This window comes from Tachyglossus aculeatus, chromosome 17, assembly GCF_015852505.1.
Source record: "Tachyglossus aculeatus isolate mTacAcu1 chromosome 17, mTacAcu1.pri, whole genome shotgun sequence".
Lineage (NCBI taxonomy): Eukaryota > Metazoa > Chordata > Mammalia > Monotremata > Tachyglossidae > Tachyglossus > Tachyglossus aculeatus.
The window spans coordinates 49689474-49708693 of NC_052082.1; the positions used below are offsets into that span (position 1 = coordinate 49689474).

Here is a 19220-nt window from a genome sequence, read left to right on the forward strand (position 1 = left end):
ACAACTGACATGTACAATGGCACATGGAAGTCATCATCTGAAACCATAGCCAGCTGGGAACCAGGCGGGAGGAACTACAGGCAGAAGTGGTGGGATTTATATTTGCCCATGTCCACCATATCCTTTGCCTGCCAACTGGCAGACTTAGAAGAGGTGACCCTTCAGCCTTAAGTATTGGTTAATAGGGTGATAAAATGCTAGAATAGATTACCAAAGGAGGCTATGGAATCTTCCTCCCTTGGAGAGCTTGAAAAAAATGTCTAGAGAACAGTTCATCAGGGGTGGCTAAGTTAGGCCCCTGCCTGAAATAGGGGACTGTCCCAGGTGATCCTTCAGCTCCCTTCAAGTGCTAAGTGCCCTAGGGCTCATCAAGAGCCAGCCAATTAATGTGACACATTTCCTTGGGGTTAAAATGTGGTGGCCATTTCATTTTGAGCACTTACTGGATACTTCCAGTGTCTTATGCTGTCGAGTCATCTCCGGCCCATAGAGACACCATGGACACATCTCTCCCAGAACACCCCACCTCTGTCTGCAGTTGTTCTGGTAGTGTATCCGTAGAGTTTTCTTGGTAAAAATACAGAAGGGGTTTACCATTGCCTCCTTCCCCAGTCCTCAAATCTCTCCCATGCCGCTGCTGCCCAGCACAGGGGAGTTTTGACTCGTAGCAGATTGCCTTGCACTCTCTAGCCACTGCCCAAGCTAGGAATGGAATGGGTATGCCTCTGCTTGACTCTCCCTCCAGTAGCCAAACTGATAGAATACTGGAAACTCTCCAGGTGTGACCCTGACAGGGGCTTACAGTGTCTAGGGTCTAGAAGGATGTTAAAACTGCAAAAAGAATGAATCCCCCCACATTCTGTGAGTGACTGACTTCTCTCATTATAAAATAGACAGTTCTCTTGTCAGTCTAAACTACAAACTCCTCATGGGCAGCCTTAAGTAAAGTATTGGTTAATAGGGTGATAAAATGCTAGAATAGAATATGCCTTACCAACTCTGTTGTATTATTCTGTCCCAAGCACTTAATAGAGTGCTCTGCACACAGTAAGTGCTCAGTAAATATCACTGATTGATTGATAAGTGAACTGATCTCTGGTGAGGTTGTAATATTAACCTCTTTCCAATCAGTTGGTAGTATTTATCAAGCACTTACTCTGTGCAGAGCACACTCCTGAGTACTTGAGAGAGTCCAATAGAGTTAGAAGTCACAATCTCTGCCCTCAAGAGGCTTACAACCTAGTGGACTGGAAAAATTCCTAGGTAAAAATCCTGTCCGTCAGGCAGATCTTAAAGTGTCTTTGTGATTGTAGGGTTTTAATTGGTGCAGCCATGGGCTACGTGTCCTATGTGGGACAGCTTTCTGAGCATGGTCAAGGTCAGTTTCTGACCTGAACTCGTAAGCGTCTTTAGTGAAGAATTCCTTTCAACCTTGAGCTGAGAGATAATTCTGTTACTGAGGTCCTGATAAGTAAAAAGAATTCTGATTGAAGTTCAAAAACTCTTTAGCTCAAATACTGAAATTGTGAATGAGGTCACCATTAAATGTAAAATAAATTACTCTTACAGGCGTGATGGGCTTTTGGGGGGAGTTTAATGGGAATTTGACAATATAAAATCATCTTTTATTAAGGGGTTATCTATTTCGAATTTTGTGAGATTATTTTTCATTCTCTTTTCAGCTATTTAAGATGATTATCATATCCACAGTTTAGTTTTATCTTTTAGAAACCAGAATTTTTTATTGTTGCCAGTGACTTGCTATTTACATGCTTTTTACTTCTGGTAATAATAATAATAGCGATCTATGGTATTTGTTAGGTGCTTAAAGTATGTGCCAAACTGTGTGCTACATAAAAAGTAATTTGTTAAAATACAATCCCTGTCCTACATGAGGCTGAGAGATGAGGAAACCAAGGCACCGAGAAACAGCATGGCTTAGTGAATAGAGTATGAGCCTGAGAGTCAGAAAGCCCTGGGTTCTAATCCCGGATCTGCCACTTGTCTGCTGTGTGACCTTGGGCAAGTCTATTAACTTCTCTGGGCCTCAGTTACCTCATCTGTATAATGGAGATTAAGACCGTGAGCCCCATGAGGAACATGGACTGTGTCCAACCTGATTAGCTTGTATCTACCCCAGTGTTTAATACAGTGCCTATCACTTGGTAAGCACTTAACAAATACCATTAAAAAAACGAAAAAAACTGAGCAGTTAAGCAACTTGCCAAAGATCACACAGCAGGCAAGCGGCGCAGCTAGGATTAGAACTCAAGTCCCAACTTCCAGCCTTGTGTTCTTTCCCCTAGATCTTGGGGTTAAATGCTTTCAACTAAGTTCATGTCTTATGTGAATTTTATTTTGAGCTCTAAAATATTGTCTTGCCTACATAATACATTGAGTTTTTAATAATTTTATTGCTGAACAGTATGGGTGACTTTTAAGAATGCAATCAGGGTGCATGCAGTGACACCCTAATGTTTGTTCTATGCATCCAGTGCAAATTGCCCTTGCCCCGAGGTGGAAGGTATAGGTTTAGTCACGGTCAGCATGACACGGGGCCCAAGCAGTCAAGTTGGCAACCAGCTCAGTTGCATGGGCTCCATGTTTTCTCAGCTGGTTGCCAACTTCAGTAGCTTGCCACTGAAGGGAGACTTTCACCTTCTCTTGACAATCCTTATTTTTTTGTTACTGAAATTTTCCCAATTTGGGCCAGATATTGCTGTCATCAAATTTGAAGGAAATCCTCATATCATCGGTGGTTTTAAAGTCATTGTAAGATTACTCTGAAGGGTGGGGAGGGGCTGCTGCTTATGTAGCCGTAGAAACTAGGAAGCAGGGCTGCAGACCTCAAGAAAATAGGCTTCAATCAATCAGTGGATTTATTGAGCAGTTACTGTGAGCAGAGCACTGGACTAAGCACTTGGAGGCTGCAAGGGAGTTGGTAGACACGTTCTCTGTCCTTAACGAACTTGCTGTCTAGAGGGGGAGATAGACATTAATATAAATGAATAAATAAATTACGGACATATACGTAAGTGCTGTGGGGCTGAAGGAGGTAAAGGGTGCCAATCCAAGTAGAAGGGGGATGCAGAAAGGATTGGGAGAAGAAGAAATGAGGACCTAATTGGGGAGGAGGTGTATCCTTCAATAAAGCTTTCAAACATCTGAAAAGAAGGGCCTTGCTAGCTGTTTTGTGTAACCTGCTTCTGTAGCCCACAGGGTTGTGATTATCCCATTTTTCAGGCCTGAAAATGATCTTCTTCCAGAGATGTCACACCAAGTCCCCAAAATAATTATTTTAGTTCCCAATCACAGGAGGGCAACAGGGTAAAACCATCCAATCAGAATGAGGGATAGCTGACTCATTCGGGGCCTTAATTTCTCTTATGCTGCTTTTCTGTTTTCTCTCAGGAACTCAACGAAAACCAGAGCACCCCGAAGAAAGAAAAGCAAGAGTGGCTCTCGAAGCAGAAGGAGAACATCCAACATTTCCAAGCAGAAGAGGAAGCCAACCTTCTACGGCGCCAGAGGCAATACCTGGAGCTGGAATGCCGTCGCTTCAAGAGACGGATGCTCCTTGGGCGTCATAACCTCGAGCAGGACCTTGTCAGGGAGGTAGGTGTGGTAGGAAGTGCAGAACCCACCAGAACTCTTGAAGGAAAGAAGATGGCAATTACTCAGCGGGTATTATGTGCTAAACACTAAGGTAGATATCAGTCTCCATCCCAGATGGGACTCATAGTGCATCTTATCCCTATTTTATAGGTGAGGAAACTGAGGCCCAGAGAGGTTAAGTGACTTGCCCATGCTCCCACAGCAGGCCAGTAGATCTGGGAACCAACCCAGGTCACCTTACTCCCAGTTTTATGTTCTTTCTAGGTAGCTATGCTGTCTCTCAAGGCAGAGATGCCACTGTCTGTAAAAATAAACTGAGTGTATAAAAGACAAAGAAAATAATCAAACTTCTGCTACCTCTTGGGCCTAAAATGTGCATCAAGAAATTGAAGGTTGTGCCAGGTCTGGGGTGTTTGTTAAAATCCAGCAGAATCCTTTTCATTTGCTCTGACTGCCAATTACCTCAGTAATTACCAGGGGTCCCTGTATGTGGAGAGATTCGTTTTCATTCTGTGAAATGGTGTAAAAAATAAGCTTTGTGTAAAGCCCAAGTGTCTTAAACCCGTTAATGTAATTGACAGGTATAAGAGCAAGAAACAATCAAAAGTGTACAAAAAGACTTGACAGTGAAAAAATTTTCCTGTCCCACGCCAGTTTATGCCTGGCCTAGAGAAGTAGCATGGCCTAGTGGAAAAAGCACAGTCCTGGGAGTTGGAAGTCCTGGGTTCTAAGCCCTGCTCTGACAGCGGTCTGCTCTGTGACCTTGGGCAAGTCTATCAACTTTTCTGAGCCTCAGTTGCTTCATCTGTGAAATGGGAATTAAGACTGTGAGCCCCTTGTGGGACATGGACTGTGTCCAACCTGATGAGCTTGTATCTACCCCAGCTCTAAGAACAGTGCTTGGCACATAGTAAGGACTTAGTAAGTATCATCGTTATTATTAATTATTTTTATTACTCCTACTCTGTAGAGGGAATCGTCAAGGCCAGGTCCTCAGGCTTGCCATTTTTCCAGTGTGGAGTCGGAGTAGTGAATTCTATCCAGTCCAGGCTGTTTCTTGGGATGGGGTTTGGCGGGGGAGGTCTCAACCGCACACTGCAATGACGAATTCCAATGCCTTTCTCGGTCTCGTGGATTAGGAGTTGAATAAAAGGCAGACCCAGAAGGACTTGGAGCATGCCATGCTGCTGCGACAGCACGAGTCCATGCAAGAACTGGAGTTCCGCCACCTCAATACAATCCAGAAGATGCGCTGTGAACTGATCAGATTGCAGCACCAAACCGAGCTCACCAACCAGCTGGAGTACAATAAGCGGCGGGAGCGGGAGCTGAGGCGTAAGCATGTAATGGAAGTCCGACAGCAGCCCAAGAGCCTGAAGGTAACCCCGGAGCCCCTGGGCCTGCTTGACGTTGGGGTGGGGGAACGGGCCAGAGCTTCAGCAAACTTCCCTCTCTCAGGACTTCCCGAGAGCCCGGGCACCTGACCCAGTATGAAACTAATGATCTTCTGTTGGGTTTTCATGGGAATTTCTATTTGTGGGTGAACGCTGAGTGCCTCCACTTGAAAGCTTATGTTTTTGTTCTGTAGCAAGATGGGGAGCAGGAGGGGACGAGTGGGATATTGGTAAGCGTGGGCAGAGGCAGTGACAATTTTGGGGAAGCGGGGAATGCGGATTTTGTTTTTAAACCTAATGTCAGAGCCAACATGAAGTTAGGTCCCGTCCTTTGGTGAAAAACTTACGGTGTGGAAGTTGTGCTGCTGTAGTTGGTACATTATTATTCTTGGTTTAAATTGAGATCCAGGCACACTGGAAAGGGGAGATCCTCTTGCCACTGAATGACAGTGTGCCTCTATGCCTGCTCCACCTCTGCTGCCTTGTAGAGGAGCCCGCACAAACCCCCCGTTGTGCCCTTCCTGTAGGGACAGATGGGCGCATGGCAGAGGAGGTGGATGGCAGCGGTTTATTCTTCGTGTTCCAGGCTATTTTGATGATTGAAGGCTGAGTAGAGCCCGGATTGACGTCCAGTTGTCTTCTGCTAGTAAAATGTTCACCAAAAGCCGATGGCTTATGAAAGAGAGAATAGTATTTTTTTCCATTGGATTCCTGCTGTTGAGAAAATAGCATTCGTGTGTTCAAATCAGCAATCCATAACCCTGTTTATGAATTGGATGGTGACTCTCTTATATTCTGTAGCTGCCCTCTAGACTGAAAGCTAGTTGTGGGCAGGGAATGTGTCTGTTGTTATATTGTACTGTCCCAAGCGCTTCATACACTGCTTTGCACACAGCGCTCAATAAATATGATTGATTGATTGAATGAATGAATGAATGAATAAAAGAATGCCCAAAGTTTAGGCAAATGGAAGTGGCTGCTGAATAGTTTGGTCCTTGCATGGTGAACTTGAAAAATATTTTTTTTCTTCTGGAGCAGTAAGCTGTCCCATACCAAAAATGTTGATATGCTGTTTTTCCAAAAGGAGTAGCTGCCTCTCCTCACCACTTAGCTCTATTCCATTCCTTTCGGAATGGGGATTAAGACTGTGAGCCCCACTTGGGACAGCCTGATTACCTTGTATCTACCCCAGTGTTTAGAACAGTGATTGGCACATAGAAAGCACTTATTTATTATTTCAGAGGACTTCGGGGGCTCGGGCTTGAAAGTTCCAGAGGCCCTTTGGACTCTGGCAAGGGGGAACCCTTTTTCTTGCTTCCCTGCCTGTTGGTTCAGTGTCGTTTAGTCCAGCGTTCTCTGTTCTCGCTAAAAGGAAGCAGATGTACACTGCTTGGCTATTCAGCGAAGGCTTTCCCCCAGAGAGTGAGGCTTTCACAACACAATGTTCTAAAATCGGCAGCAACTGGACGGTCATCTAAATTTTAAATATCTGGTTTGTACTTTGCTTTCACCATCTCCTTCTCCCTCCCCTCTCAATTTGGGGAAGGAGAGGTCAGCATGTGATTGTCAGAGGTGACAGAGAACCTTTCCCTCTCCCTTTTGTTTTCTGATAAAGCCTTTCAGATTGGAGGCAGTAAATAGGGACTTGTCTCTAAGTGATACTTTGAGAAAGTGAAGAGAAAAGCTTCATTGTTCATTAGTCGCATCCAGCTCTCTTGTAGAAGCATGAAATCGCTAAACACCTCCCTCTAATAAGAAAAATGGGTTCCTGGTTTTCCCGAGTTGAAATTGCTCTATTAATTTATCACGGTGGGTGGGGGTGGAAATTGGCATTTTCCCATCTAGGATATACCATCTTTACTAGGGCAAACAGGGCAGAGCTGAGTGATATACACATGGCCTCATACCACTTGAAAACCAGATCCCTCTGCCATTTCCCCTCCTAGAATTTTCAAACAAGCCCAGAGATCATAATGCATAATGCATAATGCACTCGGTTTGGGATATGGAGCCTAGGGTCATGCTTGATGCCCTGTAGACTTGAAACTTAAGTAGAAGAAGAGAAGTATCAGAGCTACTGCTGAGCAGGCTTGCAGCTCCTCTGCTAGCCTCTCTCCCCAACTGCTGTTCGAGTGACATCACTATCTAGCCCGAGCGGAGCTGCCCTGGCTCACTTCCCTCTAGGCTTCTTTTTTAGGCCAAGTACTGGGAAGTGTGTTTTGGGGTGGTTTTCTTTTTTTTTCCCTTAGCAATCCCTTCCAAATTTCCTCTTTTCTAAGCAGTCTTACTCCATTTGGTGTGGTTCTACGGTTAGGTCTATATGTAGCCAGCTCTGCTGGTCATGACTAGGAGTACTTCTAAGACCAAACTTACTGATGCCTGGAGCAAGGGTCAAGCCTGGCCTCCATCACGTTGAATTTCCATTTGGCTATAGGAGATTGTCAAGTTCTCAGGAAATATGGCCCTGATAGAGTGCCACAAGGAAGAGGGCAGAAAGTCAGGAAAGAATAGAATGCATTCAGTAGGTGTTCAGGAATACCCATTGTCACCATCATCGTCATCAGTGGTATTTAGTGAGTGCTAACTGAGGGCAGAGTACTGCACTGAGCGCTTGGGAGAGTACAGTGCAACAGAGTTGGCATTCACGTGCCCTGCCCACAACAAGCTTACTGTCTAGAGGGGGGCTGCTGGTTCTGCTGCTGCTGCTATTGTTACTAGTTCTGCGAGTGACATCGTGCTTCAGGTCATGCTGGTGAAGCTTGAGCCAGCCAGATTGTGTCTGCCAAGTTTTCAACAGTCATCGAAAATAGAGGGAGCCCCTTTGGAAAGTCAGATTCTCAGGATTTAAAATTTAAGAGCAAAAATTTCTCCAAGCATCACCTTAAGATGGCAGCATAAGATGATGCAGCCTTTGTTATCTCTATATAAGCAGTAGCCTCTCATTCCCCCCCACCACAACAAAATGGGTTTAGAACCCTTACTGTATGAAGACAAACATTTCCATTTTGATGCCAAGGGGGTCCCGGTCAAGTTCGACTTTTGCCAACTTAAACTAGGCCATGGGGCTCAGAACCACCGCTTGTGCAGGACTCTTCTGTCGTGTGATTTACAGATTGCAGCCGCTCTTTGAGATGGTTGCTGTTTTTCCTGGTGCCAAAATAGCAAGCCATAGGTGATGGCCATGGACTATGAAATTGAACTCAGAATGCCACATTGAAGAGCGTGGAAGTCTAACTGGGGGAATACTACCTGAAACTTCCAGGAGAAGTTGTCTGTTGTCTCAAGCAGGGGACAGAGATAGGGTGCAGAGCTGAGTGAGAACCCCAGGCTGCTTTGCCAGCTGCAGGTTGATTTAAGGCCATAAGGTATCAGAAGTTCTGGGTCAAAGGTGTACACCTATGATTTGTCTCAAAGGGAGCAGATCTTGGTGCTCATATTTCTTGTTCACGAGTGGATTTGCTACTTTTGGTCCACAGCTACACTTGTATTCATCAAGCGACATGATAGCAATTCACTGCCATCCTAGCAGTGCTGCAGAGAGATTCCTTGATAAATGAGGCCCTTTGTATGTTTAACCATATTTGTTGGAGCTTTGTTATGAAAATGCCTAGTTTCCAATTGTTTTTGCCTAGAGACAAAGAGCCAAAGGAGCTGCAGCCATGTGCTGTGACTGTGTGTGTGTGTGTGTGCGTGCACGCATTTATGTGTGTCCTCTGCTTTCCTTCCTAAAGTCATAATTTCATATAGGTTAGTAGTGTCTTGCATTTATTCTTCTTATGGGATGAGTACCCCAAGCAGTCCTGGTAGATAGCTAGAAAGCAAATATCACACCAAAAGTCGCTTAAGTTCTCGGTGCTTCAGTTACTTCATCTGTAAAAGTTGCCTCATCTGTAAAATGGGGATTAAGACTGTGAGCCCCGCATGGAACGACCTGATCACCTTGTATCCACCACAGCGCTTAGAACAGCGCTTTGCACATAGCGCATAACAAATGCCATTATTATTATTGCCAAACTCCCTTTGCCTGTGTTGTGACAAAAGACTAGGCTGGATGGACCATTAGATTGACCCAGTGATATATATATATATATATATATATATATATATATATATATATATATATATATATATATATATATATGTGTGTGTGTGTGTGTGTGTGTGTGTGTGTGTGTGTGTTGTGATTCATCCTTCCTTTTTCTTCCCCTAGTCTAAAGAGCTGCAGATAAAGAAGCAGTTCCAGGATACGTGTAAAATCCAAACCAGACAGTACAAAGCGCTGAGAAACCACCTGCTGGAGACGACACCAAAGAGTGAGCACAAAGCTGTTCTGAAGCGGCTCAAGGAGGAGCAGACCCGCAAGCTGGCCATCCTGGCCGAGCAGTATGATCACAGCATCAATGAAATGCTCTCCACCCAAGCTGTGAGTTGCTTTCTGGGGTCTAAAGAGGCCGAGCCTCATATTGTGGGATCATCCCCCGCCTCATATTGTGGGATCATCCCCCTAGCAAAATTGGACTCATATCGCAGGAAGTTGAGCCCTCCTCTGTCTGCAGCCCACTTTCTGCTCTCCAAGTCGTCTAGGGGGTATCTGATAGGGCCTTGTGTCCCTTTCTGTCCCCCTATCCCATGGCACAAATCCATAATCAAATTCCTTTCTGGCCCTTTTCCTCAGATCTCTTTGCCCCTTTCTTGATTGCCCACTGAAGGTGAGTCTGCTTCTCAATTCACGCCTTACAAAGGCCTTACACGTGGAGCTCTCAAAAGTGACTCTCAATTTTGTAAATGTTGGGGACAGGTCACCTCCTAAATGAAGAAAAAAATGGAGTTGGGAGACCTGGCATTTAATCTGGTCTGCCTTCTGCCAAAATTCCTTTGTATCTCTACTTTCCTTTCCAGCTGGAAGCTTCTTTGTGCGAGGAATAATAAGATAGTGTTCGAAGAGCACTTTTTTGCTTCCAGCTATAAGATTTGTATCTTTTTTGATGGGTCTGAAAAAGTAGAAATTTTTTTCATCATTAATACTGGGCATGTGAACTTGAAAACTGTGACTAGTATGAAGTCACAGTTTTCAAGTTCACATGCCCAGTATCATACTATTGAGCTTGAGATGCCGCTTTCTAAATTATATACCTAGTGTAAGGGGTGAATTCCTCTTTCTTTCAGGTCCCATACCCCTGGGAAATGAACGCTCTTCTGCTGTGATATTTGAGATACAGAGATCGGGAGAATGTCTGTTTTTTCCTTTGGGCAGGATTGGCAATGAAATCATTCAGAATGACTCAGGGCCATAGCTATTTCATTCCCACTGCTGCCCATTATGTGTCCCAAACTGTTTTTCTGGCTGAAAACCAAAACTATCTCCCTGCTGGGTCAGCCTCACCTTGACTCCCTCTGTGGATCCCATCTACCTCTCTAAGATGAGGGCGTCCACGCTGAGTGGTGTAATTTGAGGCTGAGGGTACATTGAGTCATTGGAAGGTTAAACCATCATCATTTGAAGGCAAGACAGCATCTTTCAAGTGACATTCCTTCTGGTGAGAGTGAGTCGTGAAGACATTTTCACATTTATTCAGTCTCCACATTTTTCTCAAGTGAACCAAGGCTGTAGCTTGTAGCAGCTCTGTTGTCTCACTGCTTACAGCGCCAGCTGTTAGGCCTGCCCCATTCAGAGATGCAAATAGCAAGGGAGCACAAGTGTATGGCCTAGAAAACAACCCTTCCTCTCCCCACCCCCCTCCCTGGCGTGTCTCGAGTGGCTACCCCATCGTAAGATGGGTCTATTGTCTAATCCCTCCCAGCTGCGTTTGGATGAGGCACAGGAAGCAGAGTGCCAGGTTTTGAAGATGCAGCTGCAGCAGGAACTGGAGTTGCTGAATGCATATCAGAGCAAAATCAAGATGCAGGCTGAGGCCCAGCATGACCGAGAGCTCCGGGACCTCGAGCAGAGGGTCTCCCTCCGCAGAGCCCTCCTGGAGCAAAAGGTAAGGCCAGAAAGAAGGAACACCAAATGCGTCGGACACAAAACACTGAGCAAGTAATGTCTGTGGTGTGGCTGGCAGAGGTGAGGGCCAGCTCATCACCAGAAGAGAAGTTGCCAGGGTGTGAGTGTGTTCATTTCTGAGGAAGGGGAAGAAGGCTAGTGGAGAAATTGGATGCCCTTCTTGTTGGTCTCGGAGGCTCAGCACAGAGGGCTTTCTTTTACCCAGAGGCAACTTCCAAATCCTTCTATGGTATTGGTTGATTGTATAAAAGGGGATAACCTAGAGACATAAAAGTAACCTTTACCTTAAGCCCTGTGACTCTGAATGTATCCATGCCAGCACCCTGGTAAGCGTTCCGACGTAGATTTCAGAGGCGGTTGGGACGACAAAACAGAGAAATGAAGTTGTTCTGTCTCCGAAAGAAAAATCAGATTGTAAGCGGGCGAGCGAGCCATTCCAAGAGCTGCCTGGTGTAATGCTCCAAAGCGCCAGTCAGCTCCCAGTTGCTTCTGCCAGAATGCAGGAGTGCCAAGTCAGGGCTATTTTGTGAGTCGAGTCTTCCCCAATAGGTCCGTGCCGGGTTCTCTAGGGGACTGAGGAAGCCGATTCGGAGACCTCTGAGAGAGGCAGAGAGGGTTTCCTCCCTCGCCTGGTTGCAAAACGGTTATTGGAAAAATGCTGCCGGGTTTCCTCAGTTCCTTATTGATAGCATCTGTTTCGACACTGAGTGCCACAGTAGCTAGCTGTCAGTCCGGGAAATCAAAAAAAATTTAGCCCCACTGACTAGCAGCCGTCTACTTCCTGGACCCTGTGACTAGGATTCATAGGTTCATTCATTCGCTTTTACTGAACATCTATTGTGTGCAGAGCACTGGGAGGGTACAGTGTGAGTAACTGTCAAGGTCTCTCTCTGCCTTTGACCACAAACTCACAATCTAGATGAGGAAACCTGAGTGGGAGAGATTGGGGAACGAGAATAGAAACATAGCTACAGTTAAGAAAAACAAGAAAGAAAGCAGCACATAAAATAAACAGAATGAGCAGATACTTCTTCCTCCCTCTCAGGAGCTTGAGTAAAATCAAGTGATTGAATTTTTGAAGTTTCTCCGATTATCACCGCCTTTCTGTCTTGGCGTTCTTGCTTGCCAGTTTCTTCCAGAAGGCAGTTGGCATCAGCCACTAAGCCTCAGTCAACTTTATTAAAGTTTTTCATTCAGAATGGGAAAGCCTGAAGCAAATTCCAGGCCTCAGAAGCCCGTTTTTCCCATGCAGTGAATAAATTAGTAGATCCAGGACCTTTGTCTGACTGTCCTTCACAAGCCATGTAAACAGTAGGCATTTGCGAGGTTCTTTTAATTTTTGGGGAGGGGGCGGGGGTTGTGGGGGGTTTTTTTGTTCTTGTTTTTGTTGTTTTGTAAGTCCTTGGAAAATTATAAAAGAGGCAACCCTTAAAAGTTCACTCTGACCCAATCTTGAAGAAATTGGACTCACACTGAAAATTCTGGAGTTGGATGTGAGCACCACCTAGTGATACCAGGTCTGATCTCAGTTGTTCATTTATATCAACTATTGCCTTCTTTTCAATAAGGAAATGACTTACCCGAATTTTTGTTTATGTAGTAGGTGCAATTTACTGAAATTGGCAGAAATAAAGGGACCTTAAAAATACTGAGAAAAGGATCCGGACGATCAAAAAATCTCCAATTGCGGGGTGAGGGGGTGGAGAGGACTATCCCTGCTTTTAAGCAGCCTTGGATTTTTTTTTTTTTTTAAGGCAGCTTTCTCCCTTTAATGCCTGACCAGGTGATAGTCTGGTCAGTGGATAGTAATCTAAAACAGCTCTAATGTACTATATCCCCTCCTGTTTCTAGCCAGAAAAAGAGAAGCCTGGACTGAATAAACAGAGAGGCCACCTGGTCCTGGCTATCAGTTGAAGTGGCTTTTTCAAACAAAGGGTATCCACCTGGAAGATAAGCAGAGGCCAAACTAAAGTGGACACTAGTTGTTTGTTGGAGGGTAATGGTTTCTGCAGCTGAGTTTGGAGGATTCACCCAGGCTTTTAAATGTGACTGCAGGCTCAGGTTGTGTATGAATTTGAATTCTCATTTTTCCCATACTTCACTTAGAATCAGCTCTCCCCTCCTTAACCCAATAACCAGCCGCATGTGCACCCATATATAGATTTGTACTATTAGCAGGGCCGTCTTCTGTGGCTAAGCAACAAGGAGATACTGTGGTCAGGTGGAAGGACCTGCAGAACAATACTGCTGGTAGGGACAGGGTGGAAGCAAGGAAAAATGAGGATATGTGCATATAGCTCAACAGAGATTTTTATATCTTTTTCTCACATATTATTTGCAAGTAACCTAGTGGCCACTTCTCAAGAGACATTATAAAGTTGTAGAAGCCTCAATTTTAGTGTGTTTTGAGCTCCAAGGATCCTGCCAAAGACAATATGACGTAGTCTGCCCATAATCAGCCCATGTTTGAAAGCATTATTTTCCTTAAGGCAGAACCACAGCATTTTAACGTTGGCAGGGCCTTGGAAAGGCAGACTACACCGTCTCCTCCTCCTCACCCCCCACTCTCCCTCCCCAATCCTCCTGCAAGCATAATCTCAGGGTGCATTGGAAATATACACACAGTTGCTCAACAGATGGCCAGTTTCTGTACCTGCTTTTTTAGTCTAGAGAAAGAAAATGCCTTCTAAAGGACCAGTAACTGTAATTACAATCAGTCGTATGTATTGAGAGCTTACTGTGTACAGAGCACTGTACTAAGATACTGGGAGAGTACAATATAGCAGAATTAGGGGAAAAATTCCCTGCCCATAACGAATTTACAGTCTACAAGTCTTCAAAAATGATGTTTCTGAATTTTTTTTTAAATGATATATGTTAATCATATCCTGGTTAATCATATCCCATATGATATTTGTTAAGCACTTACTATGTGTCAGGCACTGTACTAAGCACTGGGTTCGATACAAGCTAATCAGGTGGGACATGGTCCATGTTGCATATGGGGTTCACAGTCTTAATCCCCATTTTCAGGTGAGGTAACTGAGGCAGAGAGAAGTTAAGTGACTGGCCCAAGATGACACAGCAGAGAAGTGGCAGAGCTGGGATTAGAACCCAGGTCCCCTGAGCTGGGGTTAAAGTTGGTGGTCAAGCTGGTGTCATTTTTGAGACAAATCAGTGAGGGGACCACATAAATCTAGCTCTTTGCCTTATCAATGAGCGCTAGGTATGTTGGCGCCAGGAAAACAGGTGGTGGTTGCTTCTCTGAACGATTACATAGGGTAATTTAACTGCAGGATACCCTCAAAGCCATCACCAGATCAGACCATTTACTCTTCTTCCATCTTTAACTTGTTTTAAATGAAAGGGGCTCTCTGGTTTTAGCTTTTAGTAGACACTAAGAGAATGCAGGTATTGAAAATTTGGCATGGCTTAGGAGAGGGTGAATGCTGGTCCACAGCTGGGTATCACACACATGACCCACAGACAAGGGAGGCCCTTGGTGGTGTGCCCACTGGGCAGCCCCTATCCACCTCCCCGTTTTGGGCTCTCTGCAGCTCCCGTACATTTGTAGCCCAGGCCCGGGGCACAAGTGGGCTATACTGAGCCAAGGGACGCATGAGCAGAGCAGTGGCTGAACTGGCAGGAGGAATGTTGGTATATGGCCTCAGTTCTTGTCCACACTTGTCTAGTGGAGCCAACCCAATCGCCCCCAAGATAGCCGGACCCAGTTCATCTTTGTACCCTGCCAGAGAGGTGGCTTCGGGAAACAAAGAGGAGGTTCCCTTTTCCCAGATCGTCAGTTTCCCTGTGCCCAATTCAATACCTTGAAAGGGGCCGCCGTCCCTCTGCAGTACTTCACAAATATCCTGGCCCCCGTGGCCCCCCTCCTTCCTCACCCCACGGCCTCACCTCACGAGAACATGCTTCCGCCACCAGTCTAAGGCAGCATCCCTTCCTCCCTCCGTCCCTCCCTCCCTGGGAAGCGGAGAAGCTCTCCCAGCATCATCTCACGGGTCTTGCCTTTCCACAAATTGTCTCTTCTTTTTCTTTCCCCCTGCCAGATTGAGGAGGAGATGTTGGCTTTGCAGAACGAGCGCACGGAGCGGATCCGGAGTCTGCTAGAGCGTCAAGCCAGAGAAATTGAAGCTTTTGACTCTGAGAGCATGAGGCTAGGTTTTAGTAACATGGTCCTGTCTAATCTCTCCCCCGAGGCGTTCAGCCACAGCTACCCGGGAGCTTCTGGTTGGTCCCACAATCCTACTGGGGGACCGGGGCCTCACTGGGGTCATCCCATGGGTGGCCCACCGCAGGCCTGGGGCCATCCGGTGCAAGGTGGCCCCCAGCCATGGGGTCACCCCTCAGGGCCCATGCAAGGGGCACCTCGAGGTAGCGCCATGGGGGTCCGCAACAGCCCCCAGGCTCTGAGGCGGACGGCTTCCGGGGGACGGACAGAGCAGGGCATGAGCAGGAGCACAAGCGTTACTTCACAAATATCCAATGGTTCACACATGTCTTATACATAACTTAAAAACAATAATTGAGCGTGGCAATTCCACTGGAGCTGTCTGCCAAAAGAAACTGCCTACAGACATCATCCCAGCAGCCTCCTCACTTTGGTACTGCAGTGTGGAAGCTGAGTGCACATGGTATATTTTATTCATTTTGTCAAGCGTTTCGTTTGTGTTTACTAATTGGTGGGATGTCATAGTATTTGGCTGCCGGGTTTTTTTATTTTTCTTCTGGGGAGACTTGGAGAAGTGGGGCCCGGGGTGAGGGAGGTGGGAAGGGAAGGATGAAGGGGGCTGCAGTAGGAAAGCAATCTCTTCTGCATGCGGAGAGAGGAATTGGCTAGCAGGAACACGAAACAGGCCAAGCGGCCCCTCGAGCGAGCTCGCGTGGCCGGCCCCTCACCTCTACCCCTTGAGCCTCTTGAACCATAGAGGCTTGTGGCTGCCCTCCTCCCATCCCTCCCCCCGGGAACTCCCACGACCCCCCCCCAGGTGGGCTGAAACTGAGCTCGCATGAGGCACGACAGACTCCCCTCCCCACTTTCTTCTCTGGTTAAGTTGGTCCGTCTTTAAGGTCTCGCCTCGAGCAGGGAGGGGGCTGAGGATCCCGGAAGGTTGGCCGTTTTCAGGTGTGGGAGTGACTTTGCATGATGCTTTTCCCCCGAGAGCCGCCTGAGCTTGTCCATGCCACTGTTCGTCTAAGTGTACTCTCTTTGTGGCACGGAGATGAATTTGCTCGTGCAGATCACACACCCGTTTCAGGGGAATTGCATAGGCAAATCTGTTTGCTTCCAAGGAGGAGGCCGGAAGCCGCTAAGACTCCAGTGGGTTGTCTCTGCTCCTCCGAAAGTCGGCCTCATGGTTGTGTGCCACAGCAGCAAGGCGAGGAGGCAGGGTGTATAAATACCACACTCACGTTGCTCATACTTTGACATCTCATCATAGCTAAGCACCGGAGGAACTCAGAACACCCTCCCTAATGTTTTTCCTCTGTTATTAAAAGACACCAAGCCAATGCAGATCCAGTGCCGGAGGTGTTTGAAGGATGCCATAATTTGCAAACTGCCATCTCTTGGACTTTTCATTACACTACACATCCATCAATTTGATTTTCCTCTCACCCTTCACCCCCTCCTTTGGCTTGTTGCAATTTCCTGTTTACATGTAGTGTAGCCAATTGTTTAAAATGTTTTAGTTGCCATAGTGTCCCCGGAGTCGCCGAGCCAATGACTTGACCAACCGCTGACTAACCCCCATCACCACTGTCGATTCTGCTGCATGTGCGGCCCCTTTTTTGCCTTGCTGTTTTGGTTGCTGCGATAACTTTCTACAGCCTTCTAGTTCAGCGAGACTTTGTGATGGCTGGCAGCGTGTTCACACCACACCATAGGAAAACACCACTTCGCGAGGTCTTTAGCCCAGTGTTGCTGTACTACTGAACGGGAACCAGGAAGTCTGGCTTTTTGGTAATGAATCAGTAAATTATAGTGGTCAGGGAGTCTGTTGACAAAAATCAAGTGTGTTTGTGTTGGTTTCTTTTTTTCTTTTTTTTTTTTTTTTTGATGATGATGATGAAGGATCAACTAAATGCTGAGAGTCAGAAGCTCCCATGCCCAACCTTCAGGGTCAGAGAGGGAAGAGTTAAGAACTAGCCAGCCCTACGGAGTTAAAGCCAGTGGGGGTCAGGTTTGGCTGGAGGTAAAGAAGCCCTTTCCTGTCCCCCGAGGCGGGTCAGAGGTCCTGGTACACTGTTCTCCTCCCTTTTCCCCGACTGCCCCCGAGAGAGCATGGGTGACAAGCTCACTGACAATTTAGCTGTCCGATATCTCCCTCCCTTCCCTGTCCCCAAAGGCAGGCTTTCTGAAGGAAGCCGGGCCAGTGCGAGCTTTGTACTTGAACCTAACTTAAGAATCGCTATTGAGATGATTGGTTTCCTCAGCCAAATTAAAGGCCTCTCCCCAGCGACCTGGTGGCAGGCCAGCTTCTCTGGCACCTCCAGACCGAGCGGCGGGCAGATCTCAGAGAAACCGACCAACCGTTGGCGAAAAAAGAGAGGTGGCACTGCCCCTCGGGCAGGCCAGGAAACTGGCCGCAGGGTGGGGGCTCGTTTGGCAGGTGGCCGGCCCCCGGGGCCTCGGCCTCCCCACCATCCTAAACCTCGCCAGCTCCCCGGTAAACACCATGGCTGTTTATTATATCTATTTAGGGAACAGATGTCTCGTTTTCCAGCCATCTTTTATGCACTAAGATGTCACGCAGATGCTTCAGACCTGTCAGGCCACTCAGACTATGTTTTCCTAGCAGGGTATGGGCAAGTTTTGAAATGGGATCAGAACGGAACACCTCAGTGTGGGTATGTCCAGAACTTCAGTTGCTAAGAGAAAGGAGAAAAAGGAAGAAAAAAAAAAAAAAACTTTAAATGAGCACCCTGAACTCCATGCTCCTTAAAATTCTGAATAGTAACACTGGTATATTTTAAGCCGCAGTTGTGTTATTCTTTCACTGCTGTTGTGGACTGAATTTGGTCAAAGTTTCTGGCTTAAATTGAATTACTTCCATAGAATTCACTCGGATCGTATGTATTTGTAAGCATGATTGAATGCTGAACCCAATTGTCTCTCCATTAGGGCTTTGTATCCAACCTAATTGTGTGGTAACCAGTTTTACATGTAGGTCATGTGCAGACCTGGATTATTCCATTAAGTTAATATTTTAATTAAAAAATATATAGTTTGCAAAAACTGATTCAGATGAACTGGTCTGTGTTTGTGTGGGGGGAGGGGGTGTGGGAGCGGGTGTGTCTGGGCACGAGTAGACGTATCAGTCTTCTGGCAAGCATGTGTAACTAAAAATCCTCCCTAGGTAGCCATGTGACAGGGAGATGCGGAGCGTTTGAGAGACTGAAGGGAAAAGCAAGCACTTTCTGAATCAGTTTGCAAACTCCAGCTGGTGATTGAGTGGACACTATGTCCTCCAAAGGACCAGTGAGCACTCAGACCATGTCTGTTAATGACCATAGTGTAATCTGGAAATAGTAGGAAATGTGTCCAGTGAAGCCGAAGGTTGTCAACACTAGGTTTGGCGTCCGGAGCCTAGCAGAAGAAAGCTTCCCGCGTTCTCTCTTTCTTCCCTTTGGAGACCAGCCTTTTCCAGCTACTGCTTTTAAGACTTTTTTTTTTTTTAAGTCTCAGTCTCATCTCCCCGCTCCGTCCTCCCCAGACAAAGCTCGGTCCCCAGTCGCCCAAACAGAGAGGTAAATTTGGTTCACTTCCTGAACCAGGTGATACCTCAGCCTCACATATCACTGTGATTTTGGTTTGAAGCTGCTGTTTTCAACTAAGTGCATGGGTGAGATCATGCCCAGATTTGAATCCACACTAAGGAAGGCCTTGGACTTCACCCCTTGGGCAGAACAGTCACTGGGGCAAGAGGACGCTTCAGTAGCGTGGGGCTGGGAGTGCCCCTTCCCACCCCAGGAAGAGGCACTCTTTACCCTTCTCATTTACCCCTCAACCCCGACAGGCCAGACACTAAAGGCTCACTTTCCTTAGTAATCTCTTGAGCTGCCTTCTACAAACCGGGGGGACTGACGGGTCACTCTTTTCACCTCAATTGAATCATTAGGGTATTTTATCCAAGATTGAAATAGTTGGTGTTTTCCAAGTTCTTGCAGAATGAATTGTCGGGCATTGGAAT

The 19220-nt window shown here is 46.4% G+C and overlaps 1 protein-coding gene across 3 annotated transcripts in view; it reads left to right on the forward strand.

Moving 5' to 3' along the window:
- Window positions 1-18269, forward strand: part of TAOK1 (TAO kinase 1) — a 133552-nt gene extending 115283 nt beyond the window's left edge. For all 3 annotated transcript variants that reach the window (XM_038759151.1, XM_038759152.1, XM_038759153.1), the window contains exons 16-20: window positions 3412-3615; window positions 4755-4994; window positions 9220-9432; window positions 10811-10993; window positions 15078-18269. In XM_038759151.1, the coding sequence (XP_038615079.1) occupies window positions 3412-3615; window positions 4755-4994; window positions 9220-9432; window positions 10811-10993; window positions 15078-15539 (1302 nt within the window). In that variant the 3' untranslated portion in view covers window positions 15540-18269. The remainder of the gene's footprint in view (window positions 1-3411; window positions 3616-4754; window positions 4995-9219; window positions 9433-10810; window positions 10994-15077) is intronic.
- The last annotated feature ends 951 nt before the right edge of the window (window positions 18270-19220 follow it).